Here is an 18038-nt window from a genome sequence, read left to right on the forward strand (position 1 = left end):
ACCAAAAAAAACAACAACACAAAAACGTGATCATGATCAGAACATTTCTTTTAATACAAAAAGAGGAAATGCAGGTTTTATTATTTTCTTCACAATGTCGTCTCATTAAATCTGCTACTGGTTTTACAGTTAGTGTTGTGAGGTCAGTGCATAAAGAAACATAAAGTAAGTAATAAGGGTCTCGATGTGGAATGTACCATTGCGATCATTGACCGACGGAAAGGAAACACAAAAAAACGCCCCTCGTTTTACAGTAACTTCCTCTTCTCTGAACTGCCGTTAAAAGACCGTATACAATACATTTTGCATGTATTGTATACATTTTGCATGTATTGTACACATTTTGCATGTATTGTACACAGCACAATTTAGGCCTCGTTCACTCAACACCTAATTTTAGCTTACAGCTCGCAGGAAAACTGGGGATACAAGATAGCGCTTTGTTTTTGCCCGTGTTGACAGACGGAAAGAGGCGTGTTTCAAATGATTGGATGCCGGGCGAATGCGGCGCCTCGTCATACCACGTAAACGCCCGCGAGAGGCCGCACTTTCGCTCCAGATAACATTAGGTAAATAATAAAAACATTTTGAAAAAGTGCTACCTTTTCTAAGACGACCACAAGAACTACGACACGCAAATATTCAGCTAAGCTCTCGCCAGCGATCATTTGTGCACCACGATGCCTCCCCAAAGGTTAAGTGTACGCATGGCGCCCTACGATGAAGCAGTAAAACAAGGCATAAGTCACACGATGAATAACAGTTGGGGGCCGGTAATGACATCACAGTTTAGCAGCTTTAAACTACTTGATTAAATAGCCCTAATGGTTATATTTAGTCTTTTTAAGAGAAATGATTTAGTCCTTTAGAGAAATGAAGAAAATCCGGGTTGGTCCTTGTTTGCTTTGCTATACGAGGTCAGCCTTCAATAACTTCAATACAATTGTATTAATCACTACTTTGTGCATTAACAAGGAGGCATTTTTTCCAATTGCAACACCTTCAAAGCCCTTCAATAATAGTGTGGGGGGATTTAGCAAAGCTCAAAGTTGCACTACATGGACGACCAAACAACTCCTTCATTTGGAAAAAAACAAACAAAAACAAAAAAACTGTAAGAATTCACTCTACGAAGACGACGCCCCGCTCGCAACCTCGCAACCTAATCACAGAAATAATCAGTGGTCTCGTCTTCACGTTACAATATTGGACCTGGCTGTGAGCCCCCCTGCGCTCCACGGGACGGGCCGCTACCCCTGCACTACATTCCTCCACTCACACAGCTTAAGGTACCGTTGATTCTAGTAAGGCTAAAGTCTGTGGCTCCAGCGAGTGCGCCCTTCCCAATGCAGTGGCTCTGCGGCGGCGGCGGCGGCTCACACGTCGCCGTCCTCGATCCGGGCCAGCTGGGTCTCCAGCACCTCTATTCTCTGGCTCTGGGCGACGACGACGGCGCGCAGGGCCTTCATTTCCGCCAACAGCTCGTTCAGCAGCTCCTCCTGAAAGAAGGAGAGGCGCGAGAAGAAAAGTCAGAATAAAAAATAAAAAACCCCACCCAGAGCCCCCTTTTTGGGGTCGCGATCAACGCGCCTCGGCCCGTCCACTCGCCTCCCTCTTCGGCCTCTCGCCGTTTCCGTCCGTCTCCCTCGCGGCCACTCGATGCGGCGCCACCTCCTCCTCCGGCTCGTTGCCGGCCGGCGCCGGCGGGGCGGCCCCGCTCCCGGAGTCCTGCGTGACCAGCTTGGGTTTGCTCCGCAGGGTGTCCCTGTGCTTGGACGGGGGGGCCGAGTAGCCGCCGCTCAGGGAGACCAGCAGGGGCGCCGCGTCCTGCCCGGCGATCCACTCGTCGGCCAGGAGGGCCGGCTCGGAGCCGGCCGTGTCCGGGTAGAGGTCGCCCTGGAACAGATCCGACTGCGGAGGGGGGGGCGGGGGGGGGCAGACGCAGACGGAGAAGTGGCGTTTACGCGCTTTCACTTCCTTTAAAAAAATAGTAAGTCGCGTCAATTGTTCTTATTAAATGCGGTGCGTGGCTTACCTTCCGTGGTACGGTCATAGAGATGGGTTCCACTTTCCTTTCATGCAGTTTGTAGAACCTACAGAAGACCAGGAAGTCAGGATTCTGACTAAAAGGCGCAAGGCTGTCCTAGTCTACAAGAACCCATGTATTTCAATGCTTTGTCCCTATTCCAGACCAATCATACCTTAAAAATACACACAGGAGAACTGACTCAAAGTTATGTTTTTAAGTGAAGGCTCAGTAACTTCATACGAAAGCTGTTCATTGTAGTTTTAAAGCAAACATTCCTCAAACGGGATTATTTTCAGCTGTGGATTAATAAACATGAGGTTTGGCTGGACTGACAATAAATAGGATACGGTTACTTTTTTATCTGAATGACAACATGCAAGATATATAACTAAACTGGCAGACGTTTCAAAATATTAACCAATGAAAAGAATAATAACATATTTACCTGGCAATTTCACACTTGTTGACATCGACGCCTCTTTTGCCGAGAAAGCCGCCCCCCCTCTGGGGCTCCTTGCTGCTGTACAGGCTGAGGAAGTGAACATACGGGGATTCGTCTGTCACTTCAAAATACCGGATGGTGCAGTCCCCCTGGAAGCCAGCGCATGAATTAAGACGACAAATTAAGACGACGGAGACAAAAATGATTGGAAAAAAATGAACACAATCCTTTGGGCCCACCTTTCCGCACAGGTAGACCATGTTTGTGTCGGGGTCATAGAAGGGTAAAAGGACCCCATTACTTGTATCCATCTCCTGCACGGCCATCGGCTCAGAGAGATCCTTCTGTTGAAAAAGCGCAAAAAATAAGAACTGTGATCGCATGCGCACAATGCGCGCATTCATCTAGCCACACAAAGCATGGATGCGGGACAACCGAGCCAAACGTCTGAAGTTCAGCGACATAGTTTAGGATCCAAACATTCCCTGCAAGTCTTCGGCATTACGGTTGATGTCCCGTTTTTTGGGAACGCGAGATCACAGGAAAAAAAAGTATTTTTGTGTTGAAAAGGGTCAGTGTGACCTCACGGTCTCTCAGTATCCCAAACAATGTATGAAAACAACCTGCTCTAATCATTTGAAAAGAGACAGACACATTTGGAAGGATATCCGCTGGTTTTCGACGAGCTCTGACCTTTTTTCGACTTAAGACAAAACCTTAACACGCAAGCTAATCACCTATAAATACCACAACATGGTACACCACTTCCTGCATTGACCCCGCCCCCCGAATCATGCAAAAAAGACTCACAGGATCCCACAGGGCCATCTGCCTCTCGCTCATGCGGCTGAAGCCTGTGGTGAGGATCTTCCCGTCAGAGAGGAACACGGCTCTCATTGGCCTGGTGCCGTCGTGGACCTTCTCCCTCACCTGGGTAAACAACAACAACAACAGTGAAACCACTGGGAAAGAACCAGCATCCGTCCTCATGCGGCGGCGTCTGTGACCTTGAGGACGGTGCCCCGCCGCGGGTCGATGACACGCAGAGCCTTGTCCTTGCAGACGGTGCAGACGGCGCTGCCGTCCTTGTTCCAGCAGACGCTGTAAATGAGGTCGGGGTGGGCGTCGCTCAGCTGGTACAGCAGCTCCCCCGTGCCCACGTTCCACACGCAGATCACATTATCGCAGCCTTGCGGAGGGGGAGAAAGAGACACGGGATGCGCGTTAAGTGCATTAATGCAGGAATGTCGATTTAAAGAGATTTGGGGTCTTGTGACTTTGGTTCCGTTCCATGTGGATCCTTTATCCCCAAATGTCTTTGTGTCAAAGCACAAAAAAGAGCACGGGAAATCAACATAACCTACATCATGTTGTTGTAGTCATGGTCAATATTTGCTAACAGGGAAACAGGGACGTGTGTTGTGAGGCAAAGTTGATTTACATTAGAAATATAAAACTCTTCTTCCTCCGACGTGGATTCACAACCCCTCTCTTCTTTATGCAAATTATGCAAAACAACAAACAAACCAGATTGCTCTTCCAGCGTCCAATCGTGGTACTTTTTTTTCTGGGGGCGGGAGGGGGGGGGGGGACGAGTGACGTTACCTGCAGTCAAAAGGATATTGAAGGCGGTTGGGTGCCAGGCCAGGATTCCCACTCTCTTACTGTGGCCCTCCAGGATCACAATGGCCTCAGTCATCGGGCTGGTCAGGCCCCCGTCTGGGATCTGCCACACCTTCAACCACAGCACGCACAGACGCATTCATTCATTCATGCGGCTTTGTTTTACGCATGTAGCAGCTTTTGGTTTAGAGAAACGTTCTTTCCTTTTATCCTGGTTTCCGCTCTCAGGAAAGTGTTGAGTTGTAACTAGAAAAACATATTACCAACAACACTCAACTAAATAGAGGCTTGCTTTTTTCTTTCTTTCATTTTTTGCAGTGGTTGCAACCTAGTTTATGCAACTTTTCTCAGGGAGACAAAATAACTGATAAATTTTTTTTTAAAAAACGCCTAATAACGCCTGTGTTAACCAACCTTCACTGTACAGTCCTCGGAGGCACTTGCAATGATGTTGTCGTCATGAGGAGACCACTGGATTTCCAGCACCGGTGCTGCATGTCCGCACACCGTGGGACACGCCTGATCGATCCTGCCACTCTGTGGGAGAAAAAGTCAAGATCACGACACCTCTGCAAGATAGAAGCTTTTATAAATTTAGTGTGTGTGCGCGTGTGCGGGCGGCTGAACCTTGCTGATGGGGACGACGAGGAAGGACCCTCCTCCGCCGGCCTCGATGATGACGGCGATGAATTTGGGGTTGACGGCGCAGAGGCCGCTGTCCCAGGTCACCCGGGACACCCGGACGTCGTCGATGCAGTGCTCGGCTTTCCACGCCTGCGCGAAGACGTGGCGGAACTTGCTCTGCCTGACCACACCGCGCCGGAAAGACATGTCTGTGGACGCAAAAACAGGAGAAAAAAGAAAATATAAAATTACGCGGCGCAGTCGGGCCGAAGACACGAGCGGTACTTTCTATGACAACGACTTTGAATTCATCTCCAACAAGGGGGGTTAATTGTATTTAGCTAATTATCGAGAAAAGAAAATTAGCTTGAATGACATTCTCCGGTTCCTTTACCGCCCGAATCGCAGATGGTTTAATTGTCTGTAATAACCACAAAACTGCTTGAAGATTAAAAAAAGATTGATATAAAAACATAAATAAAAGAAAACAGGGTTTGAAGGGACCAAGTTGACAAACAAGCAAAAAAGTAAATAAAATTGGGCCTGAATCATTTCTTTTCGACTTCTGCTTTTCTGAAAAAGTGTTCAATAATCAAAATTTATTTTACTTTGTTTTGTGTTTTGATTAACAGCAAAAAAAAATACGCCAAAGTTAGAAGAGGCTTTTTGAAGTCTTTTTTTCACTCCTACACAGCTGGACAAATGAACTTTGGATGTGGCTTTCAGCCCCATAAAAAAAAAAAAAAAAATCCAAATTCAGCTCTGCTACAGCTCGCTCCCACAAATCCCTAGCACCTTTCAGCTGGAGAGAAGAAAAGGGTCAAAGCAGCATGAGAATTCTTTCATACAGACTGTCTGACAGCCCTGAACACAAAAGGGCACGATCCGCCTGAAACCAAAACATGCCGTGGCACCGAGGAGGGGGGGGCGGGGGGAGTCAGAGCTGCTGATCCAAGCAGGAACTGTACACGCCATCGAACTAATGATTCACTGTTGTCAAAACACATTTTAAGCGTGTAGGGGGCCAAAATCCACGCAGCCTTGCGTAGCAGGCGCGTGCAAGATGTGTGTTAGGCCACGAAACTGCGTCCTCCTGTTAAAGCAGCGGGAGAGGAGGAGGAGGAGGAGGAGGGGGGGGGGGGGGTAATTCCCCTCTACATTGTTAGAAAATATAAAAAATCTTCCGTTATTGGTTCTATTGCGCGTACATTTGGCTTTAGCGAAGAGAGCAAGTTTGGCATGTTTAAGGCAACCACAAGGTTATTGTCATCGAGTACAATCGCTTACCTGGCTTTGGACTTCTCCTAATTGCAAACAAAAAAAAAAGAGGAAGGGATCACTAAAGACTCGGGCGTGACAAGGAGGAGGCCAATAAAATAATCCGCCAGCAGTAACCTAATCCTCTACCGTGTCCAGGGAGGCGCTCACGTTGATGGCGTAGACCCACAAAAATATACGTCCATTAGCACCTCCGTATTATTAGCACACACACACAAAAAAAAATCCAGCTATTCTCGTGTTAGTTTGCCAGTAATTACGCGTCCCGACCGCGCATGCTCCGTGGTGATGCGGCGCTAACGTTTCATTTAAACGACGCAGGAGCGACGCCGAAAGAAGACGAGCGCCGTCGGGAGAACCGGCGCAGACTGGGTAGCACGCAAAAATGTACGCTGCGTCGGTGTCTCCCGTCTGCGAAGGAACAATTTGTGTAGAGCAGCAGGGGGGGGGGGGGGAGAGAGAGAGAGAGAGAGGGAGCAGGATCCCGGACACTTCCGGTCTTGGCAGGATCAATCGAAGACCACGCAGGAGCGTCAAGAGGAATATCTTCGGCCTGCTACATCCGGATTCCTGACTACTCGACCGGATGTGTGCGGATGCGCGAAGAGAAAACCCGACACAACAACAATTACCCTAAACGACATTTACCCCCGTCAAACCGTGTGTCAAGACATTACGTCACATATTTTGTGTTTTTAAGCCTCAAGTGATTACAATTTAATTTCTGCACTGTTAGTATTGTTGTTGTCATCACTGCTGTTCTAACTGTATTAATACGGAAGTTTCTGTGTTCATATTTTCTTCATCTTCCAATTCAGTTACAATTAATATGATAAATTAGTTACAACTTCATATTCAAAATGTACAGCTTTTAATGTCCACACAAGTCAGGATTAACTGAACTAGATAAAATGTAATAATCCTCATATTAGTATTTGTCTTCTTGATAATTACAAGGTCCTTACTTTGGCCCAGCGTGCTTTGGGGTGGACACTAACACAAATAAATTTACTCGACCACTGCACATTTTCCTGGTTGAATAAAAAAAGCTTTACTTAATTAGAAATACAAAAATATTAGCAGCGAAATGCAAGTAAATTTACTCATCATGCAGCAGAACGACCCATGTCATTGTGACATCGTATTATTGGATTATGATTACATGCCTTACTTTTGTTAAGTGAAGGTATTGCAAATTTGGGGTAATTAAAAACTACCTCTGCTGGAAATATCTCTTTATTTGCTCATACGCACCACCTGGTGGCGGAAGCTCTGCAGTACACCGGGATACACAAAAGTAAATACATGGATGGAATTGGCTCTGATAAAACGCTTTTAATCAGTGTATTTGAGATCACATACATGCCTGAGAACTCTAAAATACAACTGCTGGGCGTCCTGCTAACAAGTACGAATCATGTAACAGCAAAAGGCCGCTTTCTAAGTGAGAAGAGGTCGTATGATGTTGTAGAGCGAGTCAGGGAGAGTTGGCTGTCACGTGTCACACCGAAGTTCCTTGCAGTCAAAGAGGGGTATAAACACAGAGTTGCCAAAGTTAACAGTCAGGTCCAGAAGATATTGAAACGGGGCCAAATGTCGCAGATTTTCGTTTTGAGAGCATAGATTTTTGAGTTACAAAAGGGATTGTTGATTGCAATGTGAGAAATTTTCTCTCACAAAACATAATTTTTTGTTTGGGCAATAAAGACACAAATACACCTTCATACACCCTTTACGAATGTCCTAGGAAAACCACAAACACAATACATCCACAGAAGACTCACTGAAAAATTTCTACTTTATATATCTACTTGCCAGGATCAAGCAACAAGTGGCTCCGTGGCGCAATGGATAGCGCATTGGACTTCTAGGGTTGATCCGAAGGGATTCAAAGGTTGTGGGTTCGAGTCCCACCGGAGTCGACTTTTTTTTTTGCCAAGTACTAGCGAAAACGCACATTTTGACTATTTGGTTCTTTATGTTTACACTGATATTGTATCCGTTTAAACTAAGTGGATAGACAGTTTGCTCAAAGGTATATATAAACTATCCAGAAAAGTTAACTAATTAATATACGCTCCTATCCCTAGTGAATGGGCTCTAAATACTGTACAGTAGTTTACATTAATTTTAATATTGGCTATATCTATTGGCATTACATGACGTTAGCTGACGTGAATGTGAAGCCAGCTAGTTAGTTAGTAGTAAAAACGAATAAATGAAATCTGTAAGACTAGCAAGATTCAATCAAGTTTCATTCCGATTACATCCTTCAAAATAAAGTATTTTCCTCGTTATAAAGACAACAGAGTGCACTACACGAACAATTATCAGTCGATTTACGGCTGATCCATCGTTGCAGTAACGCTTAAATGAATGCATGTATGAATATGCTTGTAATGGAGAAGTGATATTTCGATCACCTTTGACTTGGACGAATATTACGACCTGTCTTTACGTGGAAAATAATACCAAAAAAATGTACTGTTACTTTGAAGGCCAAAAGCCGCTCTCGCCCCACGGGGAAACAATGTAGCATAGCTAACTTAGCCGTTTCCGGACGAGGTAAAATAATGTTGCACCGGGTGTAACCAACAAGCTAACGTTAGGCTAGTTAGGGGTAGCTAGCTAGCTTTAGATTCCCACCCGCGTACGCAGCTGTGGAATGAACACTATCATTGAGGGAATACTAATGCAACTCGCCGGTGCCACTCTATTTTAAATCCACCACGCTGCGTTTGCCGTCCTCTTCCGTTTAATTGTTTCCATCGTTTGCTCTTCTGTGCTGGTCAAGTTAGCTAGTTAGCCTCTTCAGCTAGCTGGGTACAGTAACGTATGGGTGTCAAAGTTAGCTGTGACTTCACCGGGTGTCTGGTTGCCTGATCTCACATTTCGGACACGTCAAGGTAAACAGTTATCCGCCCGTGAGCTCGAAAGGCGAGCTAGTGAGCTAACGGGCGTTCAGCGGCGTATCTTACTTTCGCCATGTAGTGAATTCTGCACGTCAGCTGGTTAACTTCGAGAAAAACGCGACACGTTGCTGTTTCTTTAAGTTACTTTGTGAGCTCTTAATTGCCGTGGCTCCCACTGGCCTAACTGGAGCTAACGTCGGTTAGCCTCCCTACGGTGTCACCCTCCTTCACTGTGTTTGGAGTTTTATCAAATGTATGTTGTTGTCCTCTGTGTTCTTCTGTATATTGCACAACTGTCACATTTCCCTGGTTATATCGTCAGAATCCCGATGTTTTAAAAATGCATTGGCTGCTTTGTCAATTGATAATATCTAGATCACAAACAATCAATGATACATAATCACACAAATGGGTTTAATCATAAAGCAGTCCCTTTTTAAGTGAACAAGTTTTCTTTGTAAAACATGTCAGTGGATCTGTATTGATTCCATGGCTAATCATTTGTCTTTCAAACCACACCAAACGATCAATATCTATAGATCTATATTGCCAGTGTTTTAGTCCTGTTATGTAAAATGAAATGGTGAGATCATTTAGTATTAATGTGAAACCAACAGAGGTCTTTATTACGAATTAATCAGGCCATTCACAAACATGTATTCACATAAATTGAACGATGAGTCAATTTATTTTGTGGCAGCCTGCTTATTATTTAATAAATTCAGCCATATAAGACAAACAGAAGCCCTGTGATTTCAATTAACATTTGTAACATTTTTAATCTCCCTTCAAGGTTCCTCAAATCTGTCTCTTGATTTCGGGGGCTGTGATGTCGGAGTCCAAGACCCCCACTCCCACTCCGGCTGGTGACACATACAAAGGATGGGTGTTCAAGTGGACTAATTACATCAAGGGTTATCAGCGGAGGTGGTTTGTCCTGAGCAATGGGCTTCTGTCTTACTACAGGTAGGCGTCCCTGTAAAACACATCAAATATGGAGGATGGCCATGATCATGTCGCCAGAGAAATCTGTGAACCTTCTGATTAATTAATACGCTGTTGGATTTTTCTTTTCCACTTTGGATGAAATGTTGTCGGATCGGAGCCTAGTTTTGAGACACAAACGGTTCACGTGCCGTTTTCTTTCTTTCTTCTCATTCCCCCCCCCCCCCCCCACGAAATGTCAAATCGAACGCCTCTTGACTATCAGGACCCAAGCAGAGATGGGCCACACGTGTCGTGGCACGATCAACCTGGCCACAGCAACTATATCCGTGGATGACGCCTGCAACTTTGTCATCTCCAACGGTGGAGCGCAGACCTACCACCTGAAGGCCAGCTGCGAAGTGGAGCGCCAGCGCTGGATCACGGCCCTGGAACTGGCCAAAGCCAAGGCAGCGCGCATGCAAGCCGAGTCGGGTACTACGTCCACACAGGCAGATAACACATAATAAAACAAAAAAAAGATAACACAAAAGGTCTTCGGTGTGCAGTCGGAGCGCTAAAATCCAGTGTTTTTTCATTTTTTAAATTCTGCTTTGATCTTGAACAGATGACTCGGGGGATGAGTTTTCCCCCTCCTCCCCGCCGGCGGCACCCGGACAAGGTGGCGGGTCGCAGAATTCCGAAATACAGTCGGCTCTCAGGACACTAGGCAGCAAGGTGGAGGACCTCGGCACCTGCAACGATCTCATTTCAAAGCATGGCTCTGCCCTCCAGAGGTCAGGCTTTAACCGTCGATTGCTCTCTATCTCGCTCTCTCTCTCTCTTCCTCCCGCTTCCTCTCTCTCTTTCTCACTTCCTGATCTTCACTCCCATGTCCTCGCCCCGATAACCAATCACCGTCTTTTCTTTCTTACCACATAAGTGAACACATGCATCTTATACATGCGCGTACTAATGTTTGACGTGAAGACTCCATTTAAAAAGTTAAAAACTCCACATTATCATCACACAGTTGCTTTTGACATTCACATGATTCACACAGTCAAAACAAGCATTAATTATGGACAATAAACACATTGAATCTGACTCTGGCAGCTTGTGTTATGATGCTATATTGTGCCATGTCCTTATTGACGTTTTAATACGTATTGCAGGTCTTTATCAGAACTGGACAGTTTGCGTATGACTGGCGAGGCCGGAGATAAGATCCGTCAGGTGACCGAGAGGGCCACGCTGTTCCGCATCACCTCCAATGCCATGATCAACGTAGGTGGAGGTCGTGCACTTCATGCGAGCCGAGCTGCGCGGCACAACGCTCACGGCAATTCTCCCTCGGCCCGAATGTAGCGTTGGCCCAGTTCTGGTCTGACCACGTTGGATGCTTTCGACCCCTCAGGCGTGCCGAGACTTTCTGGCGCTGGCCCAGGCTCACAGCAAGCGATGGCAGAAAGCCCTTCAAGCGGAGCGGGACCAGCGGGTCAGACTGGAGGAGACCTTGGAGCAGCTGGCCAAGCAGCACAACCACCTGGAGAGGGCGTTCAGAGGGGCGGCTCAGGCCAACGCCACTGCAGACAATAAAAGTAAGACTCTGGAACAGCCAGGATATGGTCGGCCGCTGGCGAGGGACTGACGGGTTTATTTTCTTTTTCTGCTCAGGTCCTTCTGGGCCGGGGAAAGGGGAGGCCAGCGACGAGGATGACGACAACGAGTTTTTTGACGCCATGGAGGAAGCGCCCGAGTTCATCACTGTTCCCGCAGATCCTCAGTTCCACAAGTCAGTGCCCTGCCCTTTGACCTGTTTACAGGAAATGGTGACACATGCGAATTAAGCTATTGGTATATTCCTTGCATAAGTTGCTTGCCTTAGATGGGTTCAAGCCAGCCGGATTGTTGTCTTTACCGCCCTCTTACCAACGCGTCAGTGTCAGTTGATCCAGTTCATGCCTCACTTCCTTGTTGGGAAATCTGACATTCTGAAATTCTTTGTTTTAAATATCTTTACAGAAGGTCGAGCAGCAATGTCAGCGGTTTCAACAGTGAAATGTGTCCTGATGACCAATCGGTAGGTTTCGTTCTGGCCTCTGAGAGACGTGTTTTTCCACCTCGTTAAAATACTTTTAACCATCATTTAGTGCTATGAATAAAGAGCAGCAGCAGTGATTGTGTTTCGAAAGCTTTATTATAACTGTGAATAGTGTGTTGTTCGTTGACGTCATTTTCCGTCTTTCAGCTTAACGAGGAGCCTTTAGCAATGAACCAGGAGTCCCCCTCGCAGGAGCTGGTACCACTGAAGAAGAGGCGGACAAAGATTTCAGACAAACCCAACTACTCTCTCAACCTGTGGAGCATCATGAAGAACTGCATCGGAAAAGAGCTGTCAAAAATCCCGATGCCTGTGAGTACGGTCTTAAGACATTACTCCACATCAAATGGGAATCACCCAACGTTTAGTAATGAACCAGTTCCACCTGATTTTTCAGTGTCTTTGTGTCGCAACCAAAAAATATATTTACTCTGGCAGCGATACATCCTATCAGTACATTCCGACCCAGCACCGGCATGCTGCTTTGAAGTGCGTTTAGTCCAAACACTGTACAGTCATCCCTTGTTTATTTAGCTTAGATTCAGCAGATACAAAGAAGTCGCTTCCAGCCTTCTAACAATTTGTGGTAGATTTATATCTAAAATAACACACCTTTTTTAAAAATAAACCAATACACAGATCCAATCCAACGTGGAAAGACAAAAATATTCAATCAAACAAAAAATCAACCATTATTACATTATTCGTAGTCTCACTACGTTGTCTCTTTCTCTTTCCTTTTTTATTTTGGACCCACCAGAAGCCACCCTCGTCCAAACATACGTCACCTAGTGTTCCAGGTCACGACACGAGCACTGGCCCGACTCAACATAAATGATGAACACAATGTCCATAATGCAATAATTCAATGTACTCATTCTACGAAAACATTGTTACTAAAACATTCGGACCACACACTGTGCTTATTGGTCACAGAAGAGGGATCATTAACAAGACACTTTGTCTTTTTAAGTCAATATATAATAGCTTGAACTGTATATGTCATATAGTATAATTGCATGCCAACTGTTTAAAAGTGCACACCTGTACATTTCGAACTGAGCGCTCCGTGTGTTTTGTGTGAGAGGGAACGCTAACGCGGGTTCATTCCGGGGTCACCGCGCTCTCCAGGTGAACTTCAACGAGCCCATCTCCATGCTACAGCGTCTGTCGGAGGACCTGGAGTACCACGAGCTGCTGGATAAGGGCTCCAAGTGCCAGAGTTCGCTGGAGCAACTGTGCTACGTGGCCGCCTTCTCCGTGTCCTCCTACTCGACCACCGTCCACCGCACGGGCAAACCCTTCAACCCGCTGCTGGGGGAGACGTACGAGCTGGACCGCCGGAGAGAGAGCGGCTACCGCTCCCTCTGCGAGCAGGTGAGGCGGGAAGCGGGGGTGGGGTGTCGTGCCACCACCACCCAGGAAATTGGAACCAAAAGCAAAGCCAAGAATGAATGAATGAAAAAAATGTTGCAATCGCATGATCTGCGCTTTGTCTGAAGCATCGGCGTGCTGATGTCCCGTTGAGATGTGACGCCAGTGAGGCAGGTTCCTTTTAAAAAAAAAACATTTTAATTGTACCTCCTTGACCTAAACCTGTTGTCCCAGGTGAGTCACCATCCACCCGCAGCAGCACACCATGTGATTTCCGATCGCGGCTGGACCCTGAGGCAGGAGATCACCGTTGCCAGCAAGTTCAGGGGCAAATACCTCTCCATCATGCCATTGGGTAAGGACGGTGTGGCTTTGAACATATGATGCGTCGGGGCATGACGTAGGTTGAGGCTGTGATCTCTCTCAAAGCAGAAATAAAACGCACATACCAGCCAATGACTCTTTTGATTGACGAGACATGTAACAGCCACATCTTCCTTTTGTTGAATGTAAAATGTTTGTTTTCTTTCTATCTGCATTTTTCTTTTTTCATCCTCGCAGGCACAATACACGCAATCTTTGAAAAGGGACACAATCATTACACATGGAAGAAAGTTACCACCACAGTGCACAACATCATTGTAGGGAAACTGTGGATTGATCAGGTGAGACTGACAAAAGTTAAAAGTAAATTGACACATTCATACATACTACCTTTGACACATTTCGTGTTTTTTTATACACTGGGCGAATTGCACAGCATTTCTTCACTACTTATTTTTGATTGGTTCTGATTTTAGCACCAGTGTGTACCAACTTGCGGTGCACAACACATTTGAAAAATCCTCTTTTAAAAGTGCCGCCGGACTTAAAACCATATGTGCACACACCGCATCCATCATCATTCTGCCGAAACCCTGGATTGAAGTATAAACTTTGTACCAGTTTGAAAATGTCGGCCACATCTTTGCAACCTCTCCTTTCTGTTTCTCTCTGCCAGTCGGGTGACATCGACGTGGTGAACCACACCACCGGGGACCGCTGCCACTTGAAGTTCGCTCCTTACAGCTACTTCTCCAGGGACGTTGCCAGGAAGGTAAGGAGGGGGGGGGGGGGAAATGGGGCAGCAATGGGGGGGGGGCCCCCCCCCCCCGTCCCAACCTCCGGCGTCTTTAGCTTAAATGACCCACGGTGCTTCGCTCCCCCCAGCTGAGCCCTCGCTTGTCTCTCTTGTACCTTTTTTTTTCCTCCTCAGGTGACCGGTGTGGTGATGGACAAAGACGGCAAGGCCCACTACGTGCTGTCGGGCACGTGGGACGAGAAGATGGAGTTCTCCCGGGTGATGCAGAGCAGCCGAGGAGAGAACGGCGCCGAGGGCAAACAGAAGACGGTCTATCAGACGCTCAAAGCCAGAGAGGTGTGGAGGAGGAACCCTCTACCGTGAGTACCAGCTCGAAGAGGCACACCGGCGATCCAGCGGAGCGTAATCACGTGTACCGTACAAAACCTTTGGTGTCATTTCCGCCAGAAATAATCTCGACATGCATCGCAAAAGATGAATGCATCAAAAAAGCACCTGAAGGAATTTTGTATTGCGCTGTTTTCAATGTACTGAGTACATTGGCTTCTTTTCTCTTGATTTAATTGAAATATTCTTTTAAAGTCATTTTCGAAAATGTTACTATAAAACAGAATATATAGCTATTGTAGTAAGGTTATTGTCGGCCCCTTCTGACTCTCACTGCCCCCCCCCCCCCCATCCCCTCCCCACAGCGAGGGAGCTGAGTCCATGTACTACTTCACCTCCCTGGCGCTGACCCTGAACGAGTTGGAGGAGGGCGTGGCCCCCACCGACAGCCGGCGCCGGCCCGACCAGCGGCTGATGGAGGACGGCCGCTGGGACGAGGCCAACTCGGAGAAGCAGCGGCTGGAGGAGAAGCAGCGCGGCGTCCGGCGGGAGAGGGAGCGGGAGGCCGCCAGCCAACGCACCTCCAGCCAATCGGAAGAAGGTTTGTGTCTCGTGTGCATTTTCGGCTGTGTCTGTGTTCCTCTCAGCCGTGCATGGGAGGGCGGGGGGGGGGGGGGGGATAAAGGAGTAAAAAAAAAGAAATATAAAATGATATGATTTCCCCTTTTTCTCTTCCAAAAGCTGTCGACGAGGATTCTCTTACTGATCCGTCCTTAAAAAGCAAGTACCGCTTCATTGCCACCGCCACACACACACACACTGCCATTTTATTTTTATATTTTCGACTCTTCCGTGTTCAGTGTCATTGTTTTTGTGTTGTCGTTTAACAACGACTTGTTTCTTTCAGGCGCACCCCACGACAGCCACAAGGCACTTTGGTTCGAGCGCAGCGAGGACCAGATCACAGGTGAGCAAGTCCATATCTATAAGGGAGGCTATTGGGAAGCCAAGGACCGCGGAAGCTGGGAAGATTGCCCGGAGATTTTTTGACCTCGGCATTGACTGTGAAGCCCCCCCCTCCCCCTCCCCCCCACACTGCCAATTTGAATAGTTGACTTTCTCCAGTTGATCTCTGTTGTAAGAGATCTTCAGGACGGTCACTGCTGTCTGATGCCCTTTGGGAGTAGGGGTCCCCCCGCCCCCCCCCCCCACACACCCACACCCACCCGGATCTGATTTTGGTTCCTGTCACCTTGAGTGTCAGCACCTGCCCCCTTTGTTGCCGTCACACACCTGAGAGGACTGGAACAAAATAAATGTGCTGCTTTTGACTTGGGTCAGACTGACGGGGGGGGGGGGGAGGGGGGGGGGAGGAAATGAAATGTGCAGTGTCTTCCGAATCATTATTTGAACTTTCTTTTAGTCTCTCAGATCACAGGTTTAAGTGCTGATAACAACCCTCTGAGATAATATAGTGTTCCTGTGGAAGGTAGTGGGGGGGGGGGGGGGGGTGTGAGACCTGGTTAATATATACACTTATGTATAGCTATGATTCAAATAATTTCATTAATATGTCGACTGGTGGCCTTCAAGACGTTGTGATTTTTCTGTCCTAATGAATCAAAGTGAAGGTTCCTTGTGTGCCTGGGTGAATGACTGCATATCTGCTCTTCCATCACTTTACCAGGTTAAAAATAAGTGATAGTCCGAAATACGGATTGAACCTCCAAACCCATGGATTGATTTATTTATTGTTTTCCACCACAAAGGCCTAACTAGGATGATGATGGTGAAAAGCTTGATTTTCAGTGGGGCCCTTTAGAGGCAAACTGTTCTATTTTGTGTTTGTATCACACCTGAGTGGATACAATGTGGACATTTTTAGAAGTTTCTTCTCATTTCACATTTTGAAGAAGCAGGGAAAGGACATAGTTCCGGGTCTCAGAAAATCTCACATTTAGTGCAGTTTCATTTCATTTCAATAATTGGAATTGGCCCCTTTTTGTGTTGAGAGACACGAAACTCAACAAAGAAGCGTTAAAGTGAATCAGTAGTGAAAGTAAACGTTGGTTTGTGAGTACATACATATGCAAGTACATTTTGACACCAAAAACATGGGACATTGTGTGTGAGAGAGAGAATTTCATTATTTTGTGTTCTAAGTGTACTTAAAATGAAGAATAAAACCGCATAGAAAATAACTATGATTTTATAAATGTATAGAGATTCACTTAGTATTGAAAACTGTAAGGTAGTTTTTTTAAATTGTAATTTTGTTTCCAGTCATGTTATTGGAAAAGGACTGTCTTCATTTTCATAAAAAAAGGGAGTTTCTATACTTGGAAGGTGAGATTTGACATTGTTCAGTATTTTGTATTAACACAGAAAAAGATCATGTAATAGCCAAAAGCTTTAATGTCAAACAAATAGCTTTTCATATTTTTCTTTTAACTGAATTTGCTCCAACATTTTAATAAGTTAGGAAAAAATTTAACAACTTGCCAGATCAATTCTTTTGGGAGTTTTCTGTCATGTTTAAGAGGAGCTCAAGATGGGATGACAAATCCGTCAATAAAATAATACAACCCAATGAAAACAAGTTTGTCTTCCAGTTGCACTTTGTTGTCTATGTTCCATAGTTTTATTTTAAATCAAGGATATCTCTAGTTTATCTACCGTTATTAGCTCGATATATAGGTAATGCTGTATTTTTTGGAAGATTAGAAGGACACTATTTCATACATTGATGATGGATCCTTTAAAAAAACAGTATGAGTAGTGGAAAAAAGGTTAACCAAACATATTCACCTTTCTTAAATGTTATATGTTATACCACTCCTATTTTTTTATCCAACTTCCTTGTATTTACAATTTAAGGGTTAAATCGGTGTTCTCTTTAAATCAGCTGCTGTTTGTTTTTTCCGAATTTGAGGAGCCGTTTCTTTCACTCTCCTCTTTCGCCTCTCCTGCTGTGTCATGCCAGCAGATTTATTTAGAGCTGAAAGGTAAACCGGAACCTTCCATCCTATACATGGGGTAATTGTGGAAGGGGAGGCGGGGCTTACACTTAGCCGATGATGCAGCCCCGTCACACTCAGGCCACGCCCCCCCCCCCCCCCCCTCCGCCCGCCACAGTGCAGTGGACGAGAGGTGGTGTTGGGGGGGGACAAGGTGAGAGTTTGCATAACAGGCCTCCGCAGCCTGTACACTGGGAGTGATGGGAATGCTGAATCGGTGAAACTGCATGAAAGCCTGGGACAAGGTGGGAGAGGGCAACCCGGGGGAGGGGGACAGGATGGGGGAGACGGGAAGAGATGTAC

The 18038-nt window shown here is 46.2% G+C and overlaps 2 protein-coding genes and 1 non-coding gene across 5 annotated transcripts; 2 read left to right on the top strand and 1 right to left on the bottom strand.

Annotated features, from left to right (window-relative positions):
• Positions 1-30: 30 nt before the first annotated feature.
• On the bottom strand, positions 31-6456 carry coro1b (coronin, actin binding protein, 1B). Of its 2 annotated transcripts, none has more exons than XM_037479581.2 (11): positions 6006-6456; positions 4722-4927; positions 4509-4631; positions 4077-4206; positions 3479-3660; positions 3282-3401; positions 2711-2812; positions 2475-2620; positions 2036-2093; positions 1609-1911; positions 31-1499 (listed from the first exon to the last, which is right to left on the bottom strand). In XM_037479581.2, exons 2-11 carry the CDS (start codon positions 4923-4925, stop codon positions 1377-1379), a joined length of 1491 nt encoding a protein of 496 aa, XP_037335478.1. In that variant the 5' UTR covers positions 4926-4927; positions 6006-6456; the 3' UTR covers positions 31-1376. The 2 variants fall into 2 exon arrangements, with proteins under 2 accessions (XP_037335478.1, XP_037335477.1); XM_037479580.2 differs by having other exon boundaries at positions 2711-2815; positions 6006-6454.
• A 1373-nt stretch (positions 6457-7829) lies between these two features.
• On the top strand, positions 7830-7918 carry trnar-ucu (transfer RNA arginine (anticodon UCU)). The gene is given in 2 exon segments: positions 7830-7866; positions 7883-7918. It is a non-coding gene; the product is annotated as a tRNA-Arg (tRNA).
• A 630-nt stretch (positions 7919-8548) lies between these two features.
• LOC119222724 (oxysterol-binding protein 1-like) lies at positions 8549-17311 on the top strand. Of its 2 annotated transcripts, none has more exons than XM_037479579.2 (17): positions 8549-9161; positions 9702-9874; positions 10119-10327; positions 10461-10629; positions 11008-11119; positions 11250-11433; positions 11510-11627; positions 11858-11915; positions 12084-12248; positions 13068-13313; positions 13545-13665; positions 13872-13975; positions 14311-14406; positions 14566-14750; positions 15084-15319; positions 15460-15498; positions 15626-17311. In XM_037479579.2, the coding sequence occupies exons 2-17, from the start codon at positions 9738-9740 to the stop codon at positions 15766-15768; spliced, it is 2322 nt and encodes a 773-aa protein (XP_037335476.2). In that variant the 5' UTR covers positions 8549-9161; positions 9702-9737; the 3' UTR covers positions 15769-17311. The 2 variants fall into 2 exon arrangements, with proteins under 2 accessions (XP_037335476.2, XP_037335475.2); XM_037479578.2 differs by having other exon boundaries at positions 8549-8902.
• Positions 17312-18038: the final 727 nt, after the last annotated feature.

This window comes from Pungitius pungitius, chromosome 1 (assembly GCF_949316345.1).
Source record: "Pungitius pungitius chromosome 1, fPunPun2.1, whole genome shotgun sequence".
NCBI lineage: Eukaryota > Metazoa > Chordata > Actinopteri > Perciformes > Gasterosteidae > Pungitius > Pungitius pungitius.

Coding starts and splice junctions, on each gene's coding strand:
- coro1b (XM_037479580.2), bottom strand. CDS start 4,925: ATGTCTTTCCGGCGCGGTGTGGTCAGGCAGAGCAAGTTCCGCCACGTC. Junction 3,402..3,478: donor GGCGGGGCACCGTCCTCAAG/GTCACAGACGCC, acceptor TTGTTTACCCAG/GTGAGGGAGAAGGTCCACGA. Junction 2,816..3,281: donor AGATGGCCCTGTGGGATCCT/GTGAGTCTTTTT, acceptor CTTTTTCAACAG/AAGGATCTCTCTGAGCCGAT.
- LOC119222724 (XM_037479579.2), top strand. CDS start 9,738: ATGTCGGAGTCCAAGACCCCCACTCCCACTCCGGCTGGTGACACATAC. Junction 10,630..11,007: donor CATGGCTCTGCCCTCCAGAG/GTCAGGCTTTAA, acceptor TACGTATTGCAG/GTCTTTATCAGAACTGGACA. Junction 13,314..13,544: donor ACCGCTCCCTCTGCGAGCAG/GTGAGGCGGGAA, acceptor CTGTTGTCCCAG/GTGAGTCACCATCCACCCGC.